This window comes from Erinaceus europaeus, chromosome 18, assembly GCF_950295315.1.
Source record: "Erinaceus europaeus chromosome 18, mEriEur2.1, whole genome shotgun sequence".
Taxonomy (NCBI): Eukaryota; Metazoa; Chordata; class Mammalia; order Eulipotyphla; family Erinaceidae; genus Erinaceus; species Erinaceus europaeus.
Genome location: NC_080179.1, coordinates 77,413,645 through 77,438,684, shown reverse-complemented (window position 1 = coordinate 77,438,684; position 25,040 = coordinate 77,413,645). Strand labels below are relative to the sequence as shown.

The 25,040-nt window shown below is 42.1% G+C and overlaps 1 protein-coding gene across 5 annotated transcripts in view; it reads right to left on the bottom strand.

The window, feature by feature from the left end:
• Window positions 1-25,040, bottom strand: part of WDR72 (WD repeat domain 72) — a 71,509-nt gene that overhangs the window by 11,428 nt on the left and 35,041 nt on the right. For 3 of the 5 annotated variants that reach the window (XM_060178240.1, XM_060178239.1, XM_060178237.1), the window contains exons 4-12: window positions 20,381-20,459; window positions 17,544-17,718; window positions 15,415-15,491; window positions 14,670-14,789; window positions 13,519-13,664; window positions 13,019-13,115; window positions 7,117-7,261; window positions 6,047-6,292; window positions 3,716-3,936 (exon numbers count right to left, since the gene is read on the bottom strand). In XM_060178240.1, coding sequence (XP_060034223.1) covers window positions 3,716-3,936; window positions 6,047-6,292; window positions 7,117-7,261; window positions 13,019-13,115; window positions 13,519-13,664; window positions 14,670-14,789; window positions 15,415-15,491; window positions 17,544-17,718; window positions 20,381-20,459 — 1,306 coding nt within the window. Of the gene's footprint in view, window positions 1-3,715; window positions 3,937-6,046; window positions 6,293-7,116; window positions 7,262-13,018; window positions 13,116-13,518; window positions 13,665-14,669; window positions 14,790-15,414; window positions 15,492-17,543; window positions 17,719-20,380; window positions 20,460-25,040 lie in introns of those variants that run through there. The other 2 variants (XM_060178238.1, XM_060178241.1) reach the window with 2 other exon arrangements.

Below are 25,040 nucleotides of genomic sequence, written 5' to 3'. Positions count from 1 at the left end.
CTCAGAGAAGCATAAATGTGCTGAGGGAAAAGAAGCAGAAACTAAAATCTCTGTGGGGTCGGGAAGACTCAGAGAGCAACTCTGTGGTTTCCAATTTAAGTCAAGTCCCACTTGGCTCTCACCGCAGTGTTTTATCTCAGTTGTCTGAAGGAGGGCTCTTATCCCCTGTCAATAAACTTCCCTTGTATTTGACTTGGCTTAGTGGGGCCTGAGCTTAGAGTTAAATAATCTATAATAGAAACAGAAGGAAAAAAGACCAAAAGGGGACCCCAGCAATGAGCAAAATGCTACATGTCCAAAATCGAAGTTTATTTCAGGTCCCATTCTTGTGTACTGCTCTACTAATGCATTACGTGCTTACTTCTGTTTGCACGCACGCACGCATGTGCTCACGAGAAAGGAGAGGGTAGGGTGTAACTATGGGACACGCTATGCCGGGGACTGAACTTTGGGTCTCCTGCTTGAGAGTCCAACAACTTATCCTCGGGGCCACCTCCCAGTTATAACTTTTATAATATTTTATTACAAAGTCATGATGTAAGTTCTCTTTGAGTTGAGTCTGCAGTTTTTATTATGAGGTGGCTATGGAGAACTCTGACAAGTCAACTAAGTTACAAGATAGAGACACACATTTCTGTTCCTTTTCTATGAAAGGTATCTGCCCTAGGGCAGCAAGGTTTAACCTGACATTTCACCGCAGAGTCACCTGAAAGCATTTCCTTTTGCTCAGCACAAAGGAGATGCTCCTGACTTGGTGAGCCATCAATATTTATTAATTAATGAAAGGGCAAATAAAGCAGACTTAAGAGAAAAGGAAATGATAAAATACCTTTAAGAAGAGCACTGGGAGAAGGGAGGAGGCGAGCAGTGGTGCACCTGGTTAAACGCACACAGCAATAAGCACAGGACCGCAAGGATCCCGGTTCGAGCCCCCGGCTCCCCACCTGCAGGGGGTATCGCTTCACAAGTGGCGAAGCAGGTCTGCAGGTGTCTTTCTCTCTCCCTCTCTACCTTCCCCTCCTCACTCAGTTTGTCTCTGTCCCATCCAAAAAACTGAAAAAAGAGCTCCAGGAGCAGTGGATTCATAGTGCAAACACGGAGCCCCAGCAATAACCCTGGAGGCAAATGAAAAAGAAGAGCCCTGGTTTAAGTAATTCCAGTAATATTGCCAGAATGCATTGTCGGAGACTAAAGCTGGCTTCTAATCTGCATAGTTCTGATCCTCTGCATCATGTTTGCATTGTTCATTGTTTTTATGAAAAAGAGCTAGTAGACTTCTGAGCAAGACGGTCACCGACTAGGAAGCCCTATATCCCACCTACCCACCCACCCACCACAAGAAATACAATCAGCACAGAACAGAGCTTGGAACTCAAGTAAATGAACAACAGAAGGAAGGGAGGGAGGGAGGGGAATGAGGAAAGGAAGGAAGGAGGAAAGAAAGAAAGGAAGAAAAGGAAAGGGAGAAAAGAACGAATAACAAAGGACAAAAGAAAGAAAGGGGAAGGAAGGAAGGAAGGAAGGAGAGAGAGAGAGAGAGAGAGAGAGAGAGAGAGAGAGAGAGAGAGAATATCCAGGCTACAAGGGGAGAAGGCATTCATCCCACATCCAAGTCAAAGATATGTTTGCTGCTGGGTTCCATCCCACTGAGCTAGGGCCCAGCCACTGCAGGACCCGCCCTCTCGGGCCCTCAGCACTGCCACACACCTGCCCAGCTTTCGCCACTGCTGCCCACTGCCCGCCTGCTTCCGCTGCCACCCGCGGCGGCCATCCCCTGCCACCTTCACGGCCAGCTGTCTGCTCTGTGCCAGCCAGGCCTGCCCACCTCTATTGCAACTCTGTGTCCACAGCTGTACCCCAGTGAGGAAGGGAAGGAGGGAACAGAAAGAGGAAAACAAAAGCTGTGACTCATAGTGGCAATCAAAAGCAGTTGAAAACAGCCATGACACACGCAGTGCCCACAGCTAGAACCCTGAGTTTGGAGAGACAGAGAAACACACCTGGAGGCTCACCGTTACAGCCCTCCCACCTGTCCTCAACACACCTGCAACCTCAAGCTCCTATCTGGAAAGATCTTGCTAATAAGGACTTAGCCAGACACGTGTGACGTAATCTTTGGTCACTGCTTACAACTTTTCAAACAGACTGCCGTTCTATTTCTTATATATTTATTTAAATAGTTTATTTTCAATCCTCAGATTTTTTTTTTCAAACTAAAAAAGACAAGAGTGAAAGAGGGGAAGACCTCAGGACCCTGTACCAAAGCTTCATCCAGTGTAGTGGGGTCAGGACAGACCTAAGTCACAGTGACGAGAAAGCAAGCGTTTTGTCTCTGTGGGCTACCTCAGCAGCCCTGGCCGAGGTCTTCACAGAGAACTCCATATAATAGGAAGGCACCTACAGTGGTGGACCAATATAGAAAGTCTGAATAAAATTCCAAATTCAGGGGTCTGGCAGTGGCGCAGTGGGTTGAGCGCATGTGGCACAAAGCGCAAACACCGGCGTAAGGATCCCGATTCGAGCCCCCGGCTCCCCACCTGCAGGGGAGTTGCTTCCCAGGCGGTGAAGCAGGTCTGCAGGTGTCTGTCTTTCTCTCCCTCTCTCTGTCTTCCCCTCCTCTCTCCATTTCTCTCTGTCCTATCCAGCAACGAACAATATCAACAGTGGTAATAATAATAACCACAATGAGTCTACAACAACAAGGGCAACAAAAGGGGAAAAAGTGGCCTCCAGGAGCAGTGGATTCATGGTGCAGGCACCAAGCCCAGCAATAACCCTGGAGGAAAAAAAAAAATTCCAAATTCAACAGAGCTTTACAGAGGTCCAGATGAAAACTTCAAACTTTTGCAGCTTTGAAGGAGGAATAAAGAGCTTTTCAGATAAGCACCAGCCCAAAGAATTTGTTCTCATAAAGCAGAACCATAACAAACAGCAAATGGACTCCTATAAAATGAAAATGTATAATGATTTCACTCACATGGATCTCAGAAAGTAAGGAAAATAAGCAAAGCCTAATGAAGACTATGGATTTAAACTGAAGAGCTGAGGTTGACAAAGAGGATGCTGTTGGGGGAGGGGGCTTCTGTCTTTCTCTCCCCCTCTCTGTCTTCCCCTCCTCTCTCCATTTCTCTCTGTCCTATCCAACAATGACATCAGTAACAACAATAAGGACTACAAAAATAAAAAAAAGAAAAGAAAAAATGAGCAGACAGATGATAGGTAGATATAGACAGATGATAGCTGATTAGATAGATAGATAGATAGATAGATAATAGATAGACAAACAGCAATATAGATAGAATAGTAAACACGGGGTGGATGGTGGTACACCTGGTTAAGCACACACATTACAATGCACAAGGACTTGAGTTCAAGCCTCCACTCCCCATCTGCAGAGGGGAAGCTTCAAGAGTGGTGAAATAGCGCTACAGGTATCTCTCTGTCTCTTTCCAAGTCTCCCCTTTCCTCTCAATTTCTAGCTGTCCCTATCCAATAAATAAATAAATAAATAATTTAAAAAAATAAGTAATAGTAAACACATGTCTGTGACCTTGAGAGAACCACTGAAGTTTCCAGTGGGGGGACTGGGGACACGGAACTCTGGTGGTAGAAACTGTGGAATTGTACTCCTGTTATCTTACCATTTTGTAAATCGGTATTAAATCACTAATAAAAATGATGTGTCATAAATGTATGTGTCTTTATCTTAACTTACTCTGTAGTTCTCTGGAGACACCAATAAACTTGTTACTGGACCAGCTTCCAAAAAGAATTTATGCAAGATCTCTTCAGTAAAGATATCCCACAGGATAACGCATGAGTCTTGGTCCCCAGACACCATCCAACTCTGGTCTAATTTTGAGGAGACACCATGCGGATAAAGCAGTGAAGTGACACAGTGGTGATGGCCTTTCAGAATTTTATGAGAATGGGAATCTGCAAAACAAACACAAAAGAACAACAACAACAAATAAAAGCCAGGTTTTTTTTACTAAGTACTCCTGAGATTTTTTTTCACAATATTTTAACATAAAGAAACCACATATAATTGAATTAAACTATACAACTGCCTAAGAATTTTTTCTTTATCAGCTCTGGTTTATTGTGGTGCTGGGATTGAACCTGGGACCACAGAGCCTCAGCCAGGACAACCTTTTTTGTATCACCGTCATGCTATTTCCCTTTTCCTTGACTAAGGAAATTCATTAACAATCCTAGGACCATTTCAAAAGAAAAGTGCCTCTCCATACGCCAGGTTATGTTTTTGATAAAACACTAAAACTGGTGCTTTAAAGTCTATTCATTCTTTCAGGACTTTTGCAGAAAGCCAGTTCCAGTGTCAGGAAGATAACAGTGCTGACCTGCTCATACATCCCTGCCTTTCCACAAAGAAACCGGGAGGAGTAGCAGTGCTGTGTTTTACCACAACAGCCAACTCTAGTAGAAGAAAAAAAAAAAAAAAGACTGGGGAGATAGAAAAATGGCTACGCAAAAAAACCTTTATGCCTGATGCATAAGTTCAAATCTGACTTCAAGTTCAAAGCCCAGTATCACCAGAAGCAAGAGTAGCAGTGCTCGGGGGGGGGGGGAAGAAAGAAGGAAAGAAGGAAGGAAGGAAGGAAAATAAAAGAAAGAAGGAAGGAAAGAAAGAAAGAAAGAGAGGAAGAAAGAAAATGAAAAAAAAAAGCAATGTTTCAAGGAATATGTATCCTTTAAAAACTGTTGCGATGGCAGAACAGCATCTGGCATAGTAGATAAAACACTGGACCCTCAAGGTTGGGCTCTGTGTACTAGAGTGATATTTTGATTCATTCTTTTCTCTCTCTCCTCCTCTCTTTCATTAATAAATAAGGAGAGAGAGAGAGGGGGGGGGCAGGGTTCAAGCCCCTAGCCCCTACCTGCAAGGGGCACACAGGTGGTGGGTCTGTACCTCTCTTTCTTTCTCCCTCTCTATCTTTCCCTTCCCTTTCAATTTCTCTCTGTCATACCAAATTTTAAAAAGTGGAAAAACATGAATGTCAGGAGTAGTGGACTCATAATACAGGTACTGAGCCCTAGCAATAACCCTGGTGACTATAAAACATAAAAGTAAATAAATAAAAATGCACATATGTATATAGCAACTCTACGTAATTCCTACAGTAGATCTACTCACTAACGTGTAAAGGTAGCTAATTTTTCATTACCTTCAGTAAATAAAGGCTACACAAATGTAAACACATTTGTCCTGCTTTGTATCTTACCACCTTTCAGCCACCAAGTTGCAGACACTACTCTGACGCCATCCTGATTTCCCTGGGCAGATGAGCTCATCAGTGTGCCCCGAAGTCTCACCTCTCCAGAGCTCTGCCCCACTAGAGGGTGACAGAGACAGACTGGGGGTGTGGATGCACAGGTCAGTGTCCATGTGCAGCAGAGAAGCAATTACTGACCTCCAACCTTCTGCACCCCATAAAGAATTTGGATCCAGATTCCCAGAGAGGAATAAAGAACAGGGAAGCTCCCAATGGAGGGGATGGGACATGGGACTCTGGTGGAAGGAATTGTATGGAATCATACACCTGTTATCTTACAATCTTGCTAATCATTATTAAATAGTTACTAAATTTTTTAAGTAGGAGATTTTCAAATAAAAATCTGGTACTCATTCAAAATGATTAATGATCCTTTATACATTTAAGGATTATTTGATAAAGTATATGAGAAGCATGTTTCTGTATAATAGGAGAATGTATATATTACCATGCTATTGTGTACTTGCATACACATATAAAATTTCAAGAATGCAAAGAAATTTACTAGCAGTGACTCTGGATAAAATGAACTGAAAGATCAAGTAAAGAGAAAAACACCTCTCTCATCATAGACCCTTCTCTTTTACATTTAAACTTTATTCCCTAAAGTACATTCTACTTTAACACTGCAACATAAACACATTTATCACCGAATGCCAGCAAATGTTTTATATGCCGATCTCCTTAGCATAGTTTATCAGTATTGAAGCATAGGGAAATTAAGTAAATAGGATTAAGTAACATTTAATGACCTTTCAGGGAAGAACTGCCTTCTAGAAGTCCCACTTTGGCAGCATTCAAAGCCTGTATAATAAAAATGGTCCCGTCTTCACAGCCACATATGAGTTTATCAAGAGTTGGCACATACTCTGATGAAGTGATCACAACAGTCTCCATCTCATCTTGAAATCCAGAGAAGCAGCTAGTGGTGTTCTGTGACAACATGTGATGCTGGTCAAAACTGTCCTGAAGGGTCCAGGAAGTAGTTATTGGGATCTCTGAAAGGAAAGCATAAAAGGAGGAAGGAAGGAAGGAAGGAAGGAAGGAAGGAAGGAAGGAAGGAAGGGAAAGAGAGGGGAAGAAGGAAGGGAGGGAGGAAGGGGAAAAGAGGGGGGAGAGGAAGGGAGAAGAAAAGAGATTAATCAAGGAAACATCTTATAGAATATATAAAGATTATTTTGTCATCCTAACAGTGGATAGTTGACTATACTGAAAAAAGATCTTTCCTTTCTTTTTAAAAATTTTTATTTAGGGCTGGGGAGATAGCATAATAGTTCTGCAAAGATTCTCATGCTTGAGACTCTAAGGTCCCCAGTTTGATCCCCAACATCCCCATAAATCAGAGCTGAGCAGTGCTCTGGTCTCCACCCATCAGCTGGTGTCTGTCTGTCTGTCTGTCTGTCCAAAACAGTTCCCAAGAGCTGTAAGAGCAGGCAGAGCAGTGGCGCACGTGGCCAAGCAGCTGTAATATCCCAGTAGATCAGCCAGATTGAAGGAATGCAGGATACAGAACATGACAAGTGAAACATTGTGACAAAAGATTACTAACCTGGCCCACATCCATGTCCCAGTGTTCGTTTACGCAGAGCCCTATGCATGTGAGTGATGCTAGCTTGAATCATCTTACCTCTGTGGCATAAGGTCTGTTAAGTATCCTGTTTATACCTATCTCCATGTTAGTATCTTAATACATACATAATGGCATGCAAGCAAATTTTTGCTTGTAGTCATATATTATATATGTTGAATTTAAAAAAAAACACCAAGTAGACTATAAGCTAGTTCTCAAGAAATGTGTGATGAGAAGTGAAAATAGCCTTACCTCTCGGGGAACCATCAAACTCGGACACAGGGACATCAGGAATATGCCACAAAGTGATTCTTCCGGACATTTCCCCAGAGAAAAGTACCTTATAGAAAGGGTCCTTCCTTTCATTCATGTAGCCCATAACATAGGGGTAACTCTGCTTCAAAAGAAAAGGTGACCATTTATTCTAAGAGAAACATTTACCTCTAAAGGGTCAGCGATTTGATGTGGATGACTGCCGCTGCCTACCTGGACTCACTCACTCATCTCCACTCACTTCCCACTGTTTCTTAGATTTCAAGTGAATTAAATGAAACACCTCTTACTTAATATGAACAGTCTTTTAAATAGAATAAAAATCCAGGTTATCAGCTAGATTCCAGAGCATTAAAGAGACTATCTAAAATATATTCTGTCCTAGTGCTCTCCTTGTCATCAAGGGCTATTCAGTTACATGACCCTGTGAAGTTGGCACTGTCACTGTTTTCAGTTTGCAGATGAGTAAATGAAGAATGAAGAAGGCGACTGATTTGAAGTGGTACATGGAGATATTGGTGAGCTTCTGAAGCAGCATGTGTGACTCATGAGCCCCCATGAAAATACTGGACTGTCCACTAGGGAGGCATCGATGGTGCTTACGAGAAAGGCAGCCATGCACCTGCATGGACTGAGGAGACAGCATAATGGCGACAGGAAGCTTTCGAGCCTGAGGCACCTATGCCCGGGTTTGATTCTCCACACCAGCATAAGCAAGCGCTGAACTCTGTTTCACAGCAACTATTGTACGAGCCTGAATCTCTGTGAGCTGTTTCTCTGCTTTAATGCACTTTAATCCTCACTGTATTGTTGTTGTTTTGTTGGTGGGGCAGACCAATAAAGGTAATGCACAAAGAACCAAAATTATTAAGTAATTAGAAAAGAAAACAATAACAAAACCTCATGCAGGGCCTGTGAGACAGTGTAATGGTTAACCAAAGGTTTCCACGCCTGAGGTTCTGACACCCCAGGTTCAATCCCCACCAGCAGCAGCTAGAGCTGACTAAACTCTGGTTTAAGAAAACAACAACAAGAGTAACAAATCCATATATATATGACCTCTGTAAAGAAAGCCAGTTACTGGCAATAGAACTAAAAAGCCTAGGAAAGTGACATTTCCTGGGGGAAAGAAAAAGGAAAGAATGGCATGTTTTAAGATCTGTCTGCTGTAAGTCAATAGGGAAACTTTATACTGCTATCTTTATATTGAGGGCCAAAATATTGCTCTATTTCACCTTCTCAACAAAACTACAAACAAATAAATATTGTTCCCGTTGCTACTGTGGAAGTAAAGAAATTCAACTACAAAGAGAAAAAATGGACCTAAGACCATGCAAGCAAGTACATAATTCTCTACTGTCCCAAAAAATAAGGGCACTTCTGAGGAGGACGCAGTCCCAATGATCTCAGTACTCAAAGTCTGCAGCATTGTGCTTTTAAGACAACAGGGTTTAGAGTAATCATAGCTATTGTTTTGGTAGGTGTTAGCAATAATGGCTGATAACGAGGGATTAACAGCCACTAGGCTTCACCTCAGGGGTAGAGGTAAAACAAAAACAACTGCTAACATTTACAACTCTGGTCCTGAGGGGAGCATGACTACTGAGTTGCAGCCTTTTCACACTGATAAACAAAGAAAAACAATGCAAAGTCACCTCAAAAACTCAACAAAATACAACCTGGATTTCTTCAGAAACTCACTAAGCCAGAGACAAATACGGACTGTGGTCAGCAGGAAGAAAAGGGATGAAGGAAAGATTTTGGAATTCAAGAGGCCATGCTTGGTGAGGGCTGGCCGAGAACTGGAAGTGAGGAAGCCCAGTTTACCAAGGAGACAGCATTCAGTTTCCTCACTGGTGCTCATGTCTGCACACCACAGGCTATCATTCTAATTCTTGGCAGAATCTAGATTTAGGAACTGTACAGTAGGGGAGAGAATCTGCGGGTCCAGCTCCAATTTGTGTGATTAAAACATTTCCCTTTCTTATTGTTTTCTTATCTTTGTTATCTCTCTTATCCTATCACATTTTAAAATATGTTTTATTATTTTTTATTTATAAAAAGGAAACACTGACAAAACCGTAAGATAAGAGGGGTACAACTCCACAAAATTCCCACCACCATATCCCATCCCCTCCCTTGATAGCTTTCCTATTCTTTATCCCTCTGGGAGTATATCCTGTCACTTTGATCTTCTCTTTCTGCTCTTATCTCTCTGTTTTATGTCTTAATCAGGAGTAAGTGATTGAGTTTAAAAAAAAAATCTACTTATAGTTAAAGAAAAAAAAAAAAACCTCTGATTGGCTTAGATTCCCATAGCTGGTATGTCACTGCCTGGCCTTGCAAAAGACTTTCATGCTTGAGGCTCTGAGGTCCCAGATACAATCTTAGCATTACCATAAGCCAAGCTGAGCAGTGCTCTGGTCTAAAATAAATAAATTAGCAAACAGGAAGAAAGAAAGAAAGAAAGAAAGAAAGAAAGAAAGAAAGAAAGAAAGAAAGAAAGAAAGAAAGGGAGGAAGGAGCGGCAAGCAACATCAAGTTAGGCTGCACTTGCTTCTCACAGAGAACGCCTAAGAATCTTGGAGTTATCTGGACCAGCACCCTGGGGATTTGATCCAGAAGGCTGTTCCTCAGACTGTGGGCAGCGCATCACCTTGCTCCTAGTTCACTGTGCTGCCCGCACACCGCTCACTCCCTTGCCTCTGCTCTCCGGGTTCATTCAGTACTACCACTCCTTTCTTGACTTCTGACCTCCTGACCCAAATCCTACTTCCAGGTAGTTCCTTCTCTACTTCCCTATTCACCTAGCCCTGCCTCAGAGCACCTGACCACCTGAGCTCTGGTTTCTCATCAGAGACCCAGTGCCCAAGATAAGAAGCTTCCCCACAGCCCCCACAGGTGCCCAGGAGTCAGTGAGAGTGAAATGTTCACCTGAGGCTCACTTCCTGAAACTCAGGTCCAGATCTGAGAGCAGATGAACTCTCCTACACGGGCCAATGCCTTGATTTGGGCAATTTATTCTGCTTCTCTGTACCTCCTCTCGCTAATGAGAGCCCCTGCTATATGGGATTACTGTCAGGATTAATGGCCTGATGAAGGGAAGCACTTAAAATGGTGTCAGTCCTTTGGAACATACTCAGTAAAAAAGAACCATTCCTATTAGCTTATTCTCAGAACAACTGAGAAATTCACCCCAAAGATGCATCCCCTAACTCTGGGGCCAAAATGTGGGAGTTCAAATTCTGGGAACTGACCTGTCAGTCCAGTAATACTCTAAATTCACCGAACAGCATCTCATCAGCCGACTGCTAGCTATCTGCTGCATCCCCATTCAGGCAAGATGCTCTGCTTACCTCCTACTTGCAAGGAAGACTGACGTGGGCTAGTAAAATAGCTTGTTTTGACAGTACACTGCTTTGTCATGTGTACAGGTTCAAGCCTGGCCCCCACAGCATCAAAGGAAGTTGCAGTGCTAAGGTTCCTGCCTCTCTCTCTCTCTCTCTCTCTCTCTCTCTCCCTCTTTTTCTGCTTACTTTACCTTCTTTGTGTCTAAAAAGAAAAGGAAGAGAAGGGGGAGCAGGAAGAGGGAGACAGGGGAGAGAGGGTAGGGAAGAAAGAGGGAGAGAAAAGGGAGAAGGGGGGAGGAAGGGGAAAAAACAAAGGAAGGAAGGGAGGGAATAAGAAAAAAAGGAAGACTAAATTGTCTTAATCATAATAGATACTACTGGTACTCTGAATAAAAAGAATAAAACAAATTTTACTTTCTTAGCTAGATAGAAAGGACATAATGAACTAATGATGAGACCCACTTTTGTCTATTTTTCTTCTTTTCCTTCTTTCTATCTTGGGGGAGGGGTAGATGGTTCTCTTCATATTTTACCGCCTCCCAAGAATATCCCAAACGTAATATACAGAAACAGCTAAGAACTACGGAGAAAAGACCCATAAATAAATCTATGTCTTTACACTCTGAGAAACAAAACAAAGTGGTTTCCTATCGGATGTGCGTATCTGAGGCCAGAGGGTAGCTGACCTGGTAAAACACCTTCCACACCCAGCCTGCAGCCCAGGTTCCCGGAGTGTCACTTGGGGGTGACAGAGCTCTGAGGGGAGCTCATTACTGCAGTGTCTCTCTCACTCACTGTCTCTCTCTGTGTATCTTAATGAAAAAGTCAGTCTGAACAGTAAATGTGTAAATGTGCAGGGCCTCAAGATAGACGTATGGACAGACAGACAGAGAGAAGCAAACTTAATTTCTAAAGGCTATACTTTTTTCTTGTAGTTGGGTATGGCATTGCTGTTTGCAGGAGACTAAGAATCCCAAAAGAGCAATATTTATCTTCAGCTTTTAGTGCATATGAAGCATTATAAAAATGCATTTCAGGGAGTCGGGCGGTAGCGCAGCGAGTTAAGCGCACGTGGCGCAAAGCACAAGGACCTGCGTAAGGATCCCGGTTCGAGCCCCCGGCTCCCCACCTGCAGGGGAGTCGCTTCACAGGCGGTGAAGCAGGTCTGCAGGTGTCTGTCTTTCTCTCCCCCTCTCTGTCTTCCCTCCTCTCTCCATTTCTCTCTGTCCTATCCAACAATGATGACATCAATAGCAATAAAGACTACAACAACAATAAAAACAACAAAGGCAACAAAAAGGAAATAAATAAATACAATGCATTTCAAGATAGCAAGGAAAAAAGGGCAGGTCTCATAAAAAAAAACTCAAAATGTATTTCTGATCAAGTCATAATATTGTTTTTGAGATCAATGGCAAAAAGACCATATGACCACCCACAAATAGATTCAGTAATAGTGTTTAAGTTTACCTATGGCACTCAGAATTGTAATGCTTACTTGATAGCTTCTCAGTCATGTTTTAGCAGCAAAACTTTACACATGTCAAAGGACCATCTATCGGATGTACAGTAAATTAAGCCAACTATTTTGTAAAAAGAACTTGCCTCTCTGGCTGAGATATTAGTGATTCCAAAGTCCTCTATCTGTTATTAAATACCTTTGTAGATAGTTAACTGATGACTAAGTAAGCCCCATAGGGTTAAAACACACACACACACGCACACGCACACACACACGCACACGCACACACACACCCTGGTTAATGCTAAAACAATAAAGTGATTGCTTAAATTGTCAGGCTTCATTGAGTGTTAAAGGTGTAATTCAGTCCAGAGAAGCTGACAACTGTTTCCTTAATGCTCTACCAGGAATAATAATTACATCAGTTTTAACAAGAAAATGTATTCAGGAGCATAGTTAAATCTGTATCAAAATCATTTCAATATATGGCCAAGTGAAGAGAAAGCAGGATGTAAACCTTTTGATGCAGTTTAAGATTGAAGTAGGTATATCAAAGTGTTAGTCAAAATATCAAAGTCAGAGAGGGTCAGTAAAAAGATGTGAGTTTATCTGTGTAAGAGAAACAGAAAAATGAATAAGGTGAAACTTTGACAAGTGAAATGCTGAATTTATGTAAACGGAACATGAGTGTTTTACTGTACTATTATTGAAACTTTCCAACTATGTGGAAATTTCCATCCCAAGTAAGTTATGTATACAATTTAAAATAGAGAGAAGCTGGAGTGATAAAAATTAGGGATGGTAATTCCCCTTTTTTCACATTTGCATTTTTCTTAAGAACACACAAATATATAGGTATGTACTGCTTAGTCAGTCAGATCTTAAAAATCATATCAAAGGCCATGTTTTCTCTTCAGTGGCCATTAGCAATCAAATTTGATTTCCTCACAAGCAGCCTGATGGGATTCTTCAATGTGGTTGTCCCAAACTCGATTCTGTGCAGACAAAGCAGCCCTTCTCTAGGAAATGGAGTGAGCCAGCTCCGAGGCAGCACTCTTGCCTGCATTACCTTGTCTTCCTGCACAGAAGTGGAACACAGTAAATGAGGGTAAACGGTCTCTTTGAGCGTTCTTCCATCAGCGGGGTGCATGCTTTTGGAGACTCCACTGCATGGTGAAAAATCAAAAAGCAAAGTTGAGAACTCGGGGAGGGGGGAGTCTTTATTCATTATTTCCACCATCACCCTCCCTCCCAGACACTCAAAAGCCGGATGGTACCATTCAAGTTTCTCGAAAAACTCAACTTCAAAACTGTTGGGCTAATAATGACAAGTGACTTTTTGAAAACCCAGCACCAGCTGTACAAGTTCTACATGGTTAATCTCATGCCTCCATCCCTGCTGCTCTTCACAATGGCCGGGGCCTCCCCAGCCCCGTAAATCTCCTAGCGCCAAAGTTGTATTGTTCTGGCTTTTGATCATGGACCACAGGCAAGGATTTGTCCATAATAAACCTCCCAAAGTTCATTTTCTACCTGACTGTTCTGCAGGCCGTCCCCATCTGAGCCCACCTGTTCAGCAGCTGGTAGATACTGCCGTGCCCGTCCTCCGTCCAGATGATCACTCTGTGAGCAGAGAGCACCTCTCCACCCGCAAAGAACTGCCCGCGGCCACTGGCTTCCGTCCACAGCAGGGAAAAGTCACAGTAATCATAGACCTGCAATGGAGAGTTCAGAATGTCCATTCACAAGCTCTGCCAACTGAGGATGAAACTCTGCTTCTCAGGACTAGACAGCAGCACTGAGGCACCAACAAAGAGCTTCTAAGAGGACACACCCTACTCTTCGAGCAAGATGCTATTTTGCGAGTTGAGCTCTTATTTCTTTCATTGATCGGTTTCATTTATCAGTTTATCAGGTCAGTTTCCGTGGCTAACTTGACCATCCCAATATGTGCCCAATTAAGCAGACACACACAAACTCCAAATTTCTATACAACTGTGTTCTACTCAACACTTCAGCACCTGAAATGCATTACACATACAGAAAGACAGAAAGTTTGTACAGTAGCACTTTTTATTAGGTGTGATGCTTGATATTTTCATTCAAAAGCATAAAAAATTTGTCCTGATTTATGCAACAACCCATATTGAACTAGACTGTAAGCAGGGCAGAGCATGATTCTGTAAACGAAGGCAGGCAGGCTTATGAAATGTCCATGAAGAAAACACAGTACCAGGTGGTAGCAAATCTGTTTTTCTCTCTGCAGTGAGTACAGTCACAGGAAAAGAATGCACGCACATTCCCTAAAAATGAACTCAATGACAAAGCAGAAAAAGGGGGAAAAATCTAAAATATAAGACCATGTAAACAGATAAAAAAAAGTGTGACTTTTATTTTTGATTTTAACATGCAGGCACCACCTTCTAAAGATATTTTAGAGAAAAATGCTTATTTATTATACATTTTAAATAAATTAGAGAGATAAATTCTCACTTATTGTCAACTATGAAATCTTTGCAAATCTTAACTTCACAGAATGTCCTGGGGATCAAAACAGCAGAAAACAGGAAAAAGTCAGCTATAACTAGTAAGTCACTTCTTATTCCTGGAATAAGATGATATAGAATGTGTATTCTATTTAAGTATTATTCTTGGTACTGTTCTACCAAGCAAGGAAATAATACATTTGTACATTGACAGCATTTAGTCTATTATAATACCTTCCAACATTTGGAAAACACCACTAGCAGAAGCCTCTCTGTATACATGCAAAACCGTATTGTCCGGCAGTCCAGGGCATCAAGCCATTTAGATTCCTTTTCAAAGACATCTTGTTTTTCCTGTGAAATGAATAGAAATAGTTTAGGATCAGTTCTAAGTGGATGGCATGGATATCGGAGTAGACCATCACTGTTACTATAACCTGAAAACCATTTAAGTTTTCTGAGCTAATTATTTAACAAAAGACAAATATGAACCAGCTACCACTTAGGTCAGGGCTCATGATATGCACTCACTTAGAAACATTTTGTGGGGAGTTATGCTGAGTGAAGAAGAATGTATGAGTAAGCTACTGACTTTCAAACAAAAACAGGACGATGACATGAGAACATAAAACATTTTTTAATATTTATTTATTTATTTTCCCTTTTGTTGCCCTTGTTGTTTTATTGTTGTAGTTATTATTGTTGTTGCTATTGATGTCGTCGTTGTTGGCTAGGACAGAGAGAAATGGAGAGAGGAGAGAAAGACAGAGGGGGAGAGAAAGATAGACACAACAACAATATCAACAACAATAACCATAATAACTACAACATCAGTAAAACAAAAAAGGCAACAAAAGGGAAAAATAAATAAGTATAAAAATTTTTTTAAAAGGAATGAGAGTGTAGTATCAAGACAATGTAAATAATTTCAATAAATATTCTTGAAATCAGAGAAATGAGGAGAGTTTCATAAGCCAACCTGAATGCTGTTGATAGATGAAGAGAGGTCCCACACTTTGAGTTCACCAGCTACGGACACCGCCAAGAGAGAGTCCTCTGTAAAACAACAAAGTCCACATAGAATCTGACCAATGTTGTCAAGACTGTCTCACCACCACTAAGACTTTAAGAAGATGGGTTAGGAAAATAGCTCACTGGGGTAGCGCACTGCTTTCTCATGTGCATGACCCAGGCTTGAGTTTGGTCACCACCACACTGAAAGCAGCTTCAGCATGAGCACTGTGGACTCTTCAGCTTCCTCTCTCTCTATCGGTCTCAAAATAAAAATAAACAGAAGAGTTGTATGGGGGCCGGGTGATGGCGCACCTGCTTGAGTATACATGTTACAGCACGCAGTGACCCAGGTTCAAATCCCCGGGGGGGGGCGGGGGGGAAGCTTCACGAGTGGTGAAGCAGGGCTGCAAGTGCCTCTGTCTCTCTCCCTGTCTATCACCCCCTTCCCTCTCAATTTCTGACTGTGTCTATCCAATAAATAAATAAAGATTTTAAAAAAGAAGAATTGTAGAAGACATTGCAGGCTGAAACAGTTTTAAAAACTCACTTTGGATCACAAGCTAAATTTGTCTTAAAGCTTTAAAATGGCCCCATACACAAAAGACATGGACACACACACACCAGCGCCACATCGCACACCATCTTGTTGCTCAGATGCTCAGATGATATTCTCTATCCCAAAAATAGGGGCAACACATTTCTTTCTTGTGTGGTCACCTGTCACCAAAACTTAATAGTCTCTGTTCCTACACCCAGGATATTCAGCTGAGCAAAAGGTTTTTTTTATTATTACTAGTAGTAGTATTGAGCTAATACTGATTTACAAAATTTTAAGGTAACAGGGATATAATTCCACACCTTTCCCACCACAAGAGTTCTCTATCCCCAGTCCCTTCATTGGAAACTACAGTGGTTCTTTCAAGGTCACAGATATGAGCTGACTATTATGTCCTTAACTCTCTATTTTATTTTTAATTATCTTTATTTATTGGACAGAGACAGCCAGAAATTGAGAAGGAAGGAGGTGATAGGGAAGGAGAGAGACAGAGAGACATTAGCAGCTCTGCTTCACCACTCATGAAGCTCTTCCCCTGCACGTGGGGACTCAGAGCTTGAACCTGGGTCCTTGTGTACTATAAAATGTGCACTCAACTAGATGCACCAACAGCCGGGGCCCCCAAATCTCTACATTTAGATGTATTTTCCCATTTTTTTCCTGTGGTCCTGCCTTTTTTTAAAAAATATTTATTTTATTTATTTATTCCCTTTTGTTGCCCTTGTTGTTTTATTGTTGTAGTTATTATTATTGTTGTCGTTGTTGGATAGGACAGAGAGAAATGGAGAGAGGAGGGGAAGACAGAGAGGGGGAGAGAAAGACAGACATCTGCAGACCTGCTTCACCGCCTGGGAAGCGACTCCCCTGCAGGTGGGGAGCCGGGGTCCTTATGCCGGTCCTTGTGCTTTGCGCCACCTGCGCTTAACCCGCTGTGCTACAGCCCGACTCCCCTTTTTTTCCATTTCTAACTAATATCTACCACTTCTGGGAGTGTCTTTCTCCCCAAACTCATTTTTTGTTTCTTCCTCTTCTCTTTCTGGCTTCTGATGGAGTTGAAGTTCAGAGCCCCGTGGTTGTCTTCCCCTAACATTCCTCCCCCTCTGGGAATATGAACCAAAATTCTTTATGAGGTGCAGAGAAAGTGGAAGGTCTGGCTTCTGTAATGGCTTCTCCATTAGGCATGCACATTGTCAGGTCTGTCTATACCCCCAGCCTGTTTCTATCTTTCCCTAGTGTAAGCAAGAAAATGCCAAGTTATAGGAATCTCTACATCCTTTTCACATTAATGATATAACAACCAGAGTCGAATCACAGAAGCCCGGAAAGCTCCTTGTTCCTCTTTGTCTTAACCCGTCACTGGCATTCCAATGACCTCCACCACTGGCAGGAGTCGTCTCAGTTGTTTCTGACCTGGCCTAACAGAACTGTCCTCAAGAATAGGTAAACCTATAGAAGCATTCCCCACACCCTCATAAATAATTCCAAAGTGATTCTTCTTCTTTGCAGGCCTGTAGTGTTATATATCACCCAGCGATCACCTTGAATTCTCATGGAGTGGACAATGGACATACAGCTGACCCAGTCTGGGGACTGAGATGACGTGAAAGTATGCACGACTGCCAGGGTCTTGGCATCAATGATAAGAACATCTTGATATTCTCCACAGCACAGAAGCCAGCCCTCTCCTGTCATCCGGGATGAACAGTGGTAATACTAGGAAAATAAAATTACGAGTTACAACAGAGGTTTCTAGCAACGAGCCCAATCTGACTTCTCTGGATTTTCATTTTTATTTGATTTATTTGTTGGTTAAAGACAGAGAACTCTAGAGGGAAGGGTGACAGAGAGGAAGGGGGAGAGAGGAAAAGAGAGACCTACAATACTGTTTTATCTCTTGTGTAACTTTGCCTTTGCAGGTGGGGACTGGAGACTTGAATCTAGGTTCTTTGCCATGTTAGCAGATATGCACAACCAGGCATGCCACCACCTGGCCTCTGGATTTTCACTTTATCGTCAAGTTAAGGTATTAGGCTACACAGTCACTAGAATGTCTTTTAATTCAATTATCCCACAGTCTCAAAATGTTAATTTTATACTGATATCTCATTCAAACTTCACCAAAAGAAGGAACTTTCGTAAAGCAGTAACTTATCCCCACTCACGGAAAGTGCTTAAGTGTGTTATTAGATGCCTACAAAAAACTGGGCAGCAACGGACAGTACGTAAGCCCGTTATCTTTGTAACACTGTTTTACGTTACGAAGAAACAAGCATCTGAGGAACTCTTGGACCCAATAAGTCCTTGAGAACCGCAATGAATAATGACTGAGAGGGTCCAGAGGCGGTGCACCCGAATGAACGCACACATCACAAGGCACGAAGACCCAGGTTCAAGCCCCCAGTCCCTACCTGCAGGGGGAGAGCTTCATGAGTTGTGAAATAGGCTGAAAGTGTCTATCTTCCTACCTCTTCTCTCTCTCTCTTCCTCCCCCTTCCCTCTTGATTTCTGGCCATCTCTATCAAATAAATAAAGATAACAAAAAAGTATTTAAAAAAGTAATGATTGAGAAACTCTAGCTCTGATGTGTTTCTTCAGTGTGCAGGTTTGGGTTCAGAAGTTTCTGAACACTGAAGAGCAAGGCACCAACAATGAAAGCAGCAAGTAAAGAAAAAAAAATAGCATGGCTGGAATTATGCTACGACCTCACTGAGATGACAGAGTCTATCCTTTAATACTTGTCGTGAACATATGTGGAAGTGATTATAGAAACTAGAGTTATGCTTCTTGATCTCTTAAAAAATAAGAAATTCAGATTCTATGAACAACAACAACTAAAGTTTACAACTAGAAAGGAGGTTATCTTTCTTATTGATGAAGTAGCACATCATTAGAAATGCCTCTTTCTGGGACTCTACCGTGGCTCAGTGATAGAGCACAGGCCTTGCACATGGGAGGCTCTGGGCTATATTCCCAGCACCACATTAAAAATGGTGGGGGGGGGGCAGAAATCTCCCATGTATAGTAAGTACACTGCTTTACTATCTAAGAGACCCAAGGTTGAGCTGAACCCTACAGCTTTGAAGGGAGCCTTATTGTTGTGATCTTTTTCACTCTATCTCTGCCAACATCTCCCTAAAAATAAAATTAATGGGATTAAATCAAAATAAGAGGAAGATGAGGAATGGGAGGTAGCACATTGAATAAAGCAGTGAGCTCTCAGCCATGAGGCCCGTGGTTCAATCCCCAGTACGGCAGGTGCCATAGTGGTGTTGTAGCATTCTCTCTCGCTCTCTCATAAATATTTAAAAAGGAGTCTTCTCTGTGTATTCTATATGAGCATAACAAAGAATAATAAGAGTTTTTGTTTTTCAGCTGTATTATGGTAGATATACAAACAATGGAATACATACAAACAAAAGAATATAAAAATCTTGAGAGAGCTAAAGTGATTATCCTTGATGAAATGGAGACACAGAGTTTTGGTGGTGTTGGAAGCGGTGTGTAATTGTATCTGTTATTTTATAATCATATGAATCACTATTGAATCACTAAATTAGAAAAAAATTAAAATGGATAATAACTTTGAGAAAAGAAAGAATAATAAAATAGATAATAACTCACCCTAAGAACAAAATATACATTTCAAAGAAACTCCTCCAGAGAGACACTTGCTTTTTTGTTTGTTTTTTTTCTTTATTTTAATTTTTTCCATCCATTATTTGAAGTTTAAAATATTATTATTTTGTGGGGGAGATAGGATAATAGTTCATGGCGATGCAAAAAGATTTTCATGTCAGAGGCTCTGAAATCCAGGTTTCAATCCCTGAACCACCAGAACTGACCACTGCTCTCATAAAAAAATAAAAGAAATGAATAAACATACAGCTAATGTGTCATATTTAGAGCTGTATTTCTTTTTTAGTTTTTTTACATTTATTTATTTATTTTCCCTTTTGTTGCCCTTTTTATTGTTGTAGTTATTATTGTCATTATTGATGTCATCATTGTTGGATCGGACAGAGAGAAATGGAGAGAGGAGGGGAAGACAGAGAGGGGGAGAGAAAGACAGACACCTGCAGACCTGCTAAAGCGCCTGGGAAGCGACTCCCCTGCAGGTAGGGAGCCAGGGGCTCGAACTGGGCTCCTTCTGCCAGTCCTTGTGCTTTGCGCCACGTGCGCTTAACCCCTTGCACTACAGCCCGACTCCCTAGAGCTGTATTTCTCTCACAGCATAGTTCTCTTGATGACTAAATTCTCTTAAGGAATAAATTGTACTCATCCTTTTTTTTTTTTTTCACTTTCTTCAACATTTAAATATCAAGCGCTCTAGAAACCAAAGAGCCAGAATGTTCCACAGGAAATGAACAGCACTTACGCAGACGGCCGTGTGCCTGTAAGGAAGCGTTGACTTCTCCACGCACTGTCCACTGGTGACATCCCAGATGCACATCTCCCTGGGAGCGAGAAGTAGTGTTATTCCCAGCAGTTTCCACTCCACTGGCTGGAATAACGGTTGCAGCCCCAAGTTATATTTTGTGCCACACTTAAATGCAGCCTGACCATTTTCTCTGGCTTTCTGTTATAGATGACTGAGTGAGAAAATGCTGTGGTCCTTAACAGGGCTGACACTCCCAGGAAACTGCATTTTTTCTTTGGGTGGTTACACTCTGACACCAGCCCTGAGCCTGGCCTGAGCACCACGCCAGCTGACCCCAAACTGTGGGGGTGCAGTATTCCGGGGCCATAAGAATGACCTACACAAGCTTTCCAGGGAAACTGTTTCCTCCTGAATAAGGTCTGTTCAGTGAGCTTCAAGGACAGATTCTAAAAAGCACAAGAGCTGATTGAAATAGCAGAGAGATCCCTTTTTAAAATTAAACAGTGCCACCTACAGGCTCTATTTGCTCTGGGGTCTGTGCAACTTGGCTTCCTCGTTTCTGAAATCAGTCTGGTCAATCAGTGTTGAGAATATGGTTTCCTTTTCTGAAAATGCTGGATGTAAGGGTTGCGGGAGATATTGCAGAGAACGTGTCTTTCAAGCCTAATGTCTCTGGTTCAACCCCCAGCAGCTCCATAAATTGAAGCTTAAGGGTGGCCTGGGCGGGAGGGGGGAGACGGAGAAAGAGAGGGAGTGGGAGAGATGTGAGTTCACTAATTCAAAGGGAAAGCACACCTCTATCTGTGCAGCTGCACAAAGACAAACAGTAGAATCCACGGAACATATAGTCCATGCAGTACCACTGGGCAGTAAGAATGATGCCATTGTGTCCTATGGGACTACGTGGCAGTACCACCAGGCAGTAAGAACGATGCCATTGTGTCCTGTGGGACTACGTGGCTAGGACTGGAGGTGATCATGCTTAGTAAAGAAAGTTAGGAAGTGGAATGCCAGACGGTTTCACTCATATACAGAATATGGAGCATTAAAACATGAAAACTGGCTTTTTAAAAAAGTAACCAATACATCTCGAAGATCTTGAGAGAACTGTGGTGGTTATACTTGGGGGTTAGGGATGTAGAATTGTGGTGACGGGAGTGGCACAGAGATATAACTCCCATCCATAAAGAATTTTGATCCATATCCCATAGAGGGATAAAGAACAGAAAAGCTCCATGTTCAGTGGGGAAGCAGTTACAGAAGCCAGACCTTCCACCTTCTGTATCCCACAGTGACCCTGGGTCCATACTCCCAGAGGGATAAAGAATAGGAAAGCTTCCAGGGGAAGGGATGAGATAATAAGTTCTAGTGGTGGGAATTGTGTGGAAATGTATACCTCTTATCCTATGGTCTTTTCAGTGTTTCCATTTTATAAATAAAAATTATATATATGGTAGAAAAGTTTTCAATGGAGGGGATGGGACATGGAGCTCTGGTGGTGAGAACTGTATGGAATTGTACTCCTGTTAGCTTACAATCTTGTTAATTATTATCAAATCACTAATATTTTTTTAAAAGAACTATATCCCCATTATCTTATACTTTTGTAAACCACTAGTAAAAAAAAATTAAGTAGGCACCAGAGTAAAAACCCTGTGGTGAGGGGTAGAAATGCGGCTTCCTGGGCCAGTGGGGGGTGGGAGTGGGTAGGAGGGATGGGACACAGTCTTTTGGTGGTGGGAATGGTGTTTATGTACACTCCTAGTAAAATGTAGTCATATAAATCACCAGTTAATTAATACGAGAGGGGGAAAATTAATTGTATGTCTAGAAGTTTTTAAAACACAGACTGAATCTTCTTAATATATAGGCTGTATATTTGATATGCGGACTCTCTCAAAAGCCTAGCCCAAGTAGATCAGAGGCAACCAGTGGCACAGCTATTTACAAGATACTGGGTACTATACAGCAAACCCTAACAAAAGGACTTTGCAAAGTTAACCCAATTACCAAATAATGTGATGATAACAATAACTATCCAGTGTCTTTTTGAACCCTAAGACAGCAGGAACCTCACATCTCCACTATAAAGCCTATATTTCCCCCAGTCCTGGAACCTTAGGATAGGGCCCACTTTCCCGTATGCCTCTCCCAATCCATATCAAATAATATTGCATCTGCTGATCGCAACCTAATCAACGCAACGATTGCCACCTCAACATGCTTCACTTCAGACTGTGTCTAGAGACTTCACGTGTGGAATGACAACCCTTCAGCTTCATTACTCAGGTGAGACCTTTCCTTTCATAGCATTCTCTAATTCCATCCCAGGTGGTTCACTTTCTAACAAAGTTCCAAAACCTAGATATACACCAGGTTCTGTGAGAGAGAGCATATGTTCACACGTATCCATAAACTACTGCAAAATATCTACCTGAAAGCAGAAGTACACTAGAGTTTGCAGTGAGTATCCCCTCCCCAACACTTACTCTCCACTATTCCAGGCTTTGGGTCCATGATTGCTCAACAATTTGTTTGGCTTTGTATGTTAACTCTCTTTTCAGTCACCAGGTTCCAGATGCCATCAGGATGCTGGCCAGGCTTTCCTGGACTGAAGACTCCACCAATGTGTCCTTGAGCTCAGCTTCCCCAGAGACCCACCCCACTAGGGAAAGAGAGAGGCAGGCTGGGAGTGTGGACCGACCTGTCAACACCCATGTTCAGCGGGGAAGCAGTTACAGAAGCCAGACCTTCCACCTTCTGCATCCCACAATGACCCTGGGTCCATGCTCCCAGAGGGATAGAGAATGGGAAAGCTGTCAGGGGAGGGGGTGGGATATGGAGATTGCGTGGTGGGGATTGTGTGGAGTTGTACCCCTCCTACCCTATGGTTTTGTTAATTTATCCTTTTTTAAATAAAAAATAAATTTTAAAAAAATCAACTAAAAAAAAATACTGGACATGACTACATGGGTATTACAAACGTAGAGTTACAAACTACATCCAGTGCAAGGTCTTTAAATCTTTATGATTTTTACTTACCAGAAACAGAAGGACTATTTCAGAGTTATATGATAATACTGTTTAGTTTTTTATTTATTACTATTTTTTTGCCACCAGGGTTATCACTGGGGCTTGGTGCCTTCACAATCCTAGTGACTGTTTGCTTGTCTGACAGAGGGTAAAAGACATAAATAGAAAAAGAGAGAAAGAGAGGCACTTACAGCACTACTCAATTACCCATGAAGCTTCCCTCTGCAGGTGGGGACTGGGGGCTTGAACCTGGGTCCTTGAATATGGTGACATATGCTCTCCCATGATGCCACACGTCCATGTTCAGCGGGGAAGCAGTTACAGAAGCCAGACCTCCTCCCCACCTTCTGCATCCCACAGTGACCCTGGGTCCATGCTCCCAGAGGGATAAAGAATGGGAAAGCTATCAGGGGAAGGGAGGGGATACAGAGATCTGGTGGTGGGAATTGTGTGGAGTTGTACCCCTCTTATCCTATGGTTTTTTTTCAGTGTTTCCTTTTTAAAAATAAAAAAATTTTAAATAATTAAGACATAAGCAAGATGTTGTATGAAAGAAAAAGGAATGCATTATTTTCTTAAGGGAGAAAGTGATGTGCTGAGGCCGAAATATGGACAGCAAAAGTAAATGACACATGTAGGGATCTGAAGAATTATTTTTTTTTCATTGGATGGAACTCATTGTTTTAATCACTGGTATTAATGGGTTGCAGCATAGTCACTGGCATGTGGGTACAATTTCTCATCTCCCTGTTAAAGTTCTCTGCAGAACAAACACTCACACACAACCTAGGCCTTCGATCAGCCTGCACCAGGACCCCAAGCTTACCTTCAGGCCCTCCGCCTCCCTCTTCCCCAGAGTCCTCTGATTTCATTCAAGGCACTACATCCAGGTCAAGTCTCTCTCCGTTTCTCTATTTATTAAATCCTGGCAGTAAGGGTTATCTTTGTTTTTCAACCTGAGAAAATGCTGTCCCTCAAGGGACAGTGTGGACTTTTGGGGAACTGTCACAGCTAGAAACACACTAGTGGCGTCTAATGGAGAAAGGTGAAAAATGTTAAAACAAACAAACAAAAAACCTTCTTACAGTGCATAAAACAGAGCACTGTGATGGCCCACAAGCTTCCCAGACTGAGGTTAAGAAACCGTGCTGTAACGACCAAAGGAGTTCTAAGCTTGTTTAGATAGAGCATCTATTAAACCAGGTAACTAATTTACAAAAAGAAAAGAAGCAATGGTCTAGGTACAAAAACAGAAATACTGATAGTATTTTTTCTCTGTGTGTTAACATATAGCCTCAAACCAAAATGCACTTGAGAGAAAGAGAGAAGAGAGAAATAAGAGTGAGAGAGTGGGGGTTGATACCATAGTCATTATGCAGAAGACTCTCATGTCTGAGGCTCTGAAATTCTGGGTTTGATCCCCTGTACCACCATAAAGCAAAGCTAAACAGTGCTCTGGCTTGAAAAAAATCATCTTAGGGACAGGCAGTGGCACGACCAGCACGTGTTACCATGTACAAGGACTGGGTTTGAGCCTCTACTCCCCACCTACAGGAGGAGGAAAGCAGGTCTGAAGGTGTCTTTGTTTCTCTCTCCCTCTCCATCTACCTCTACCCCTAAAAAA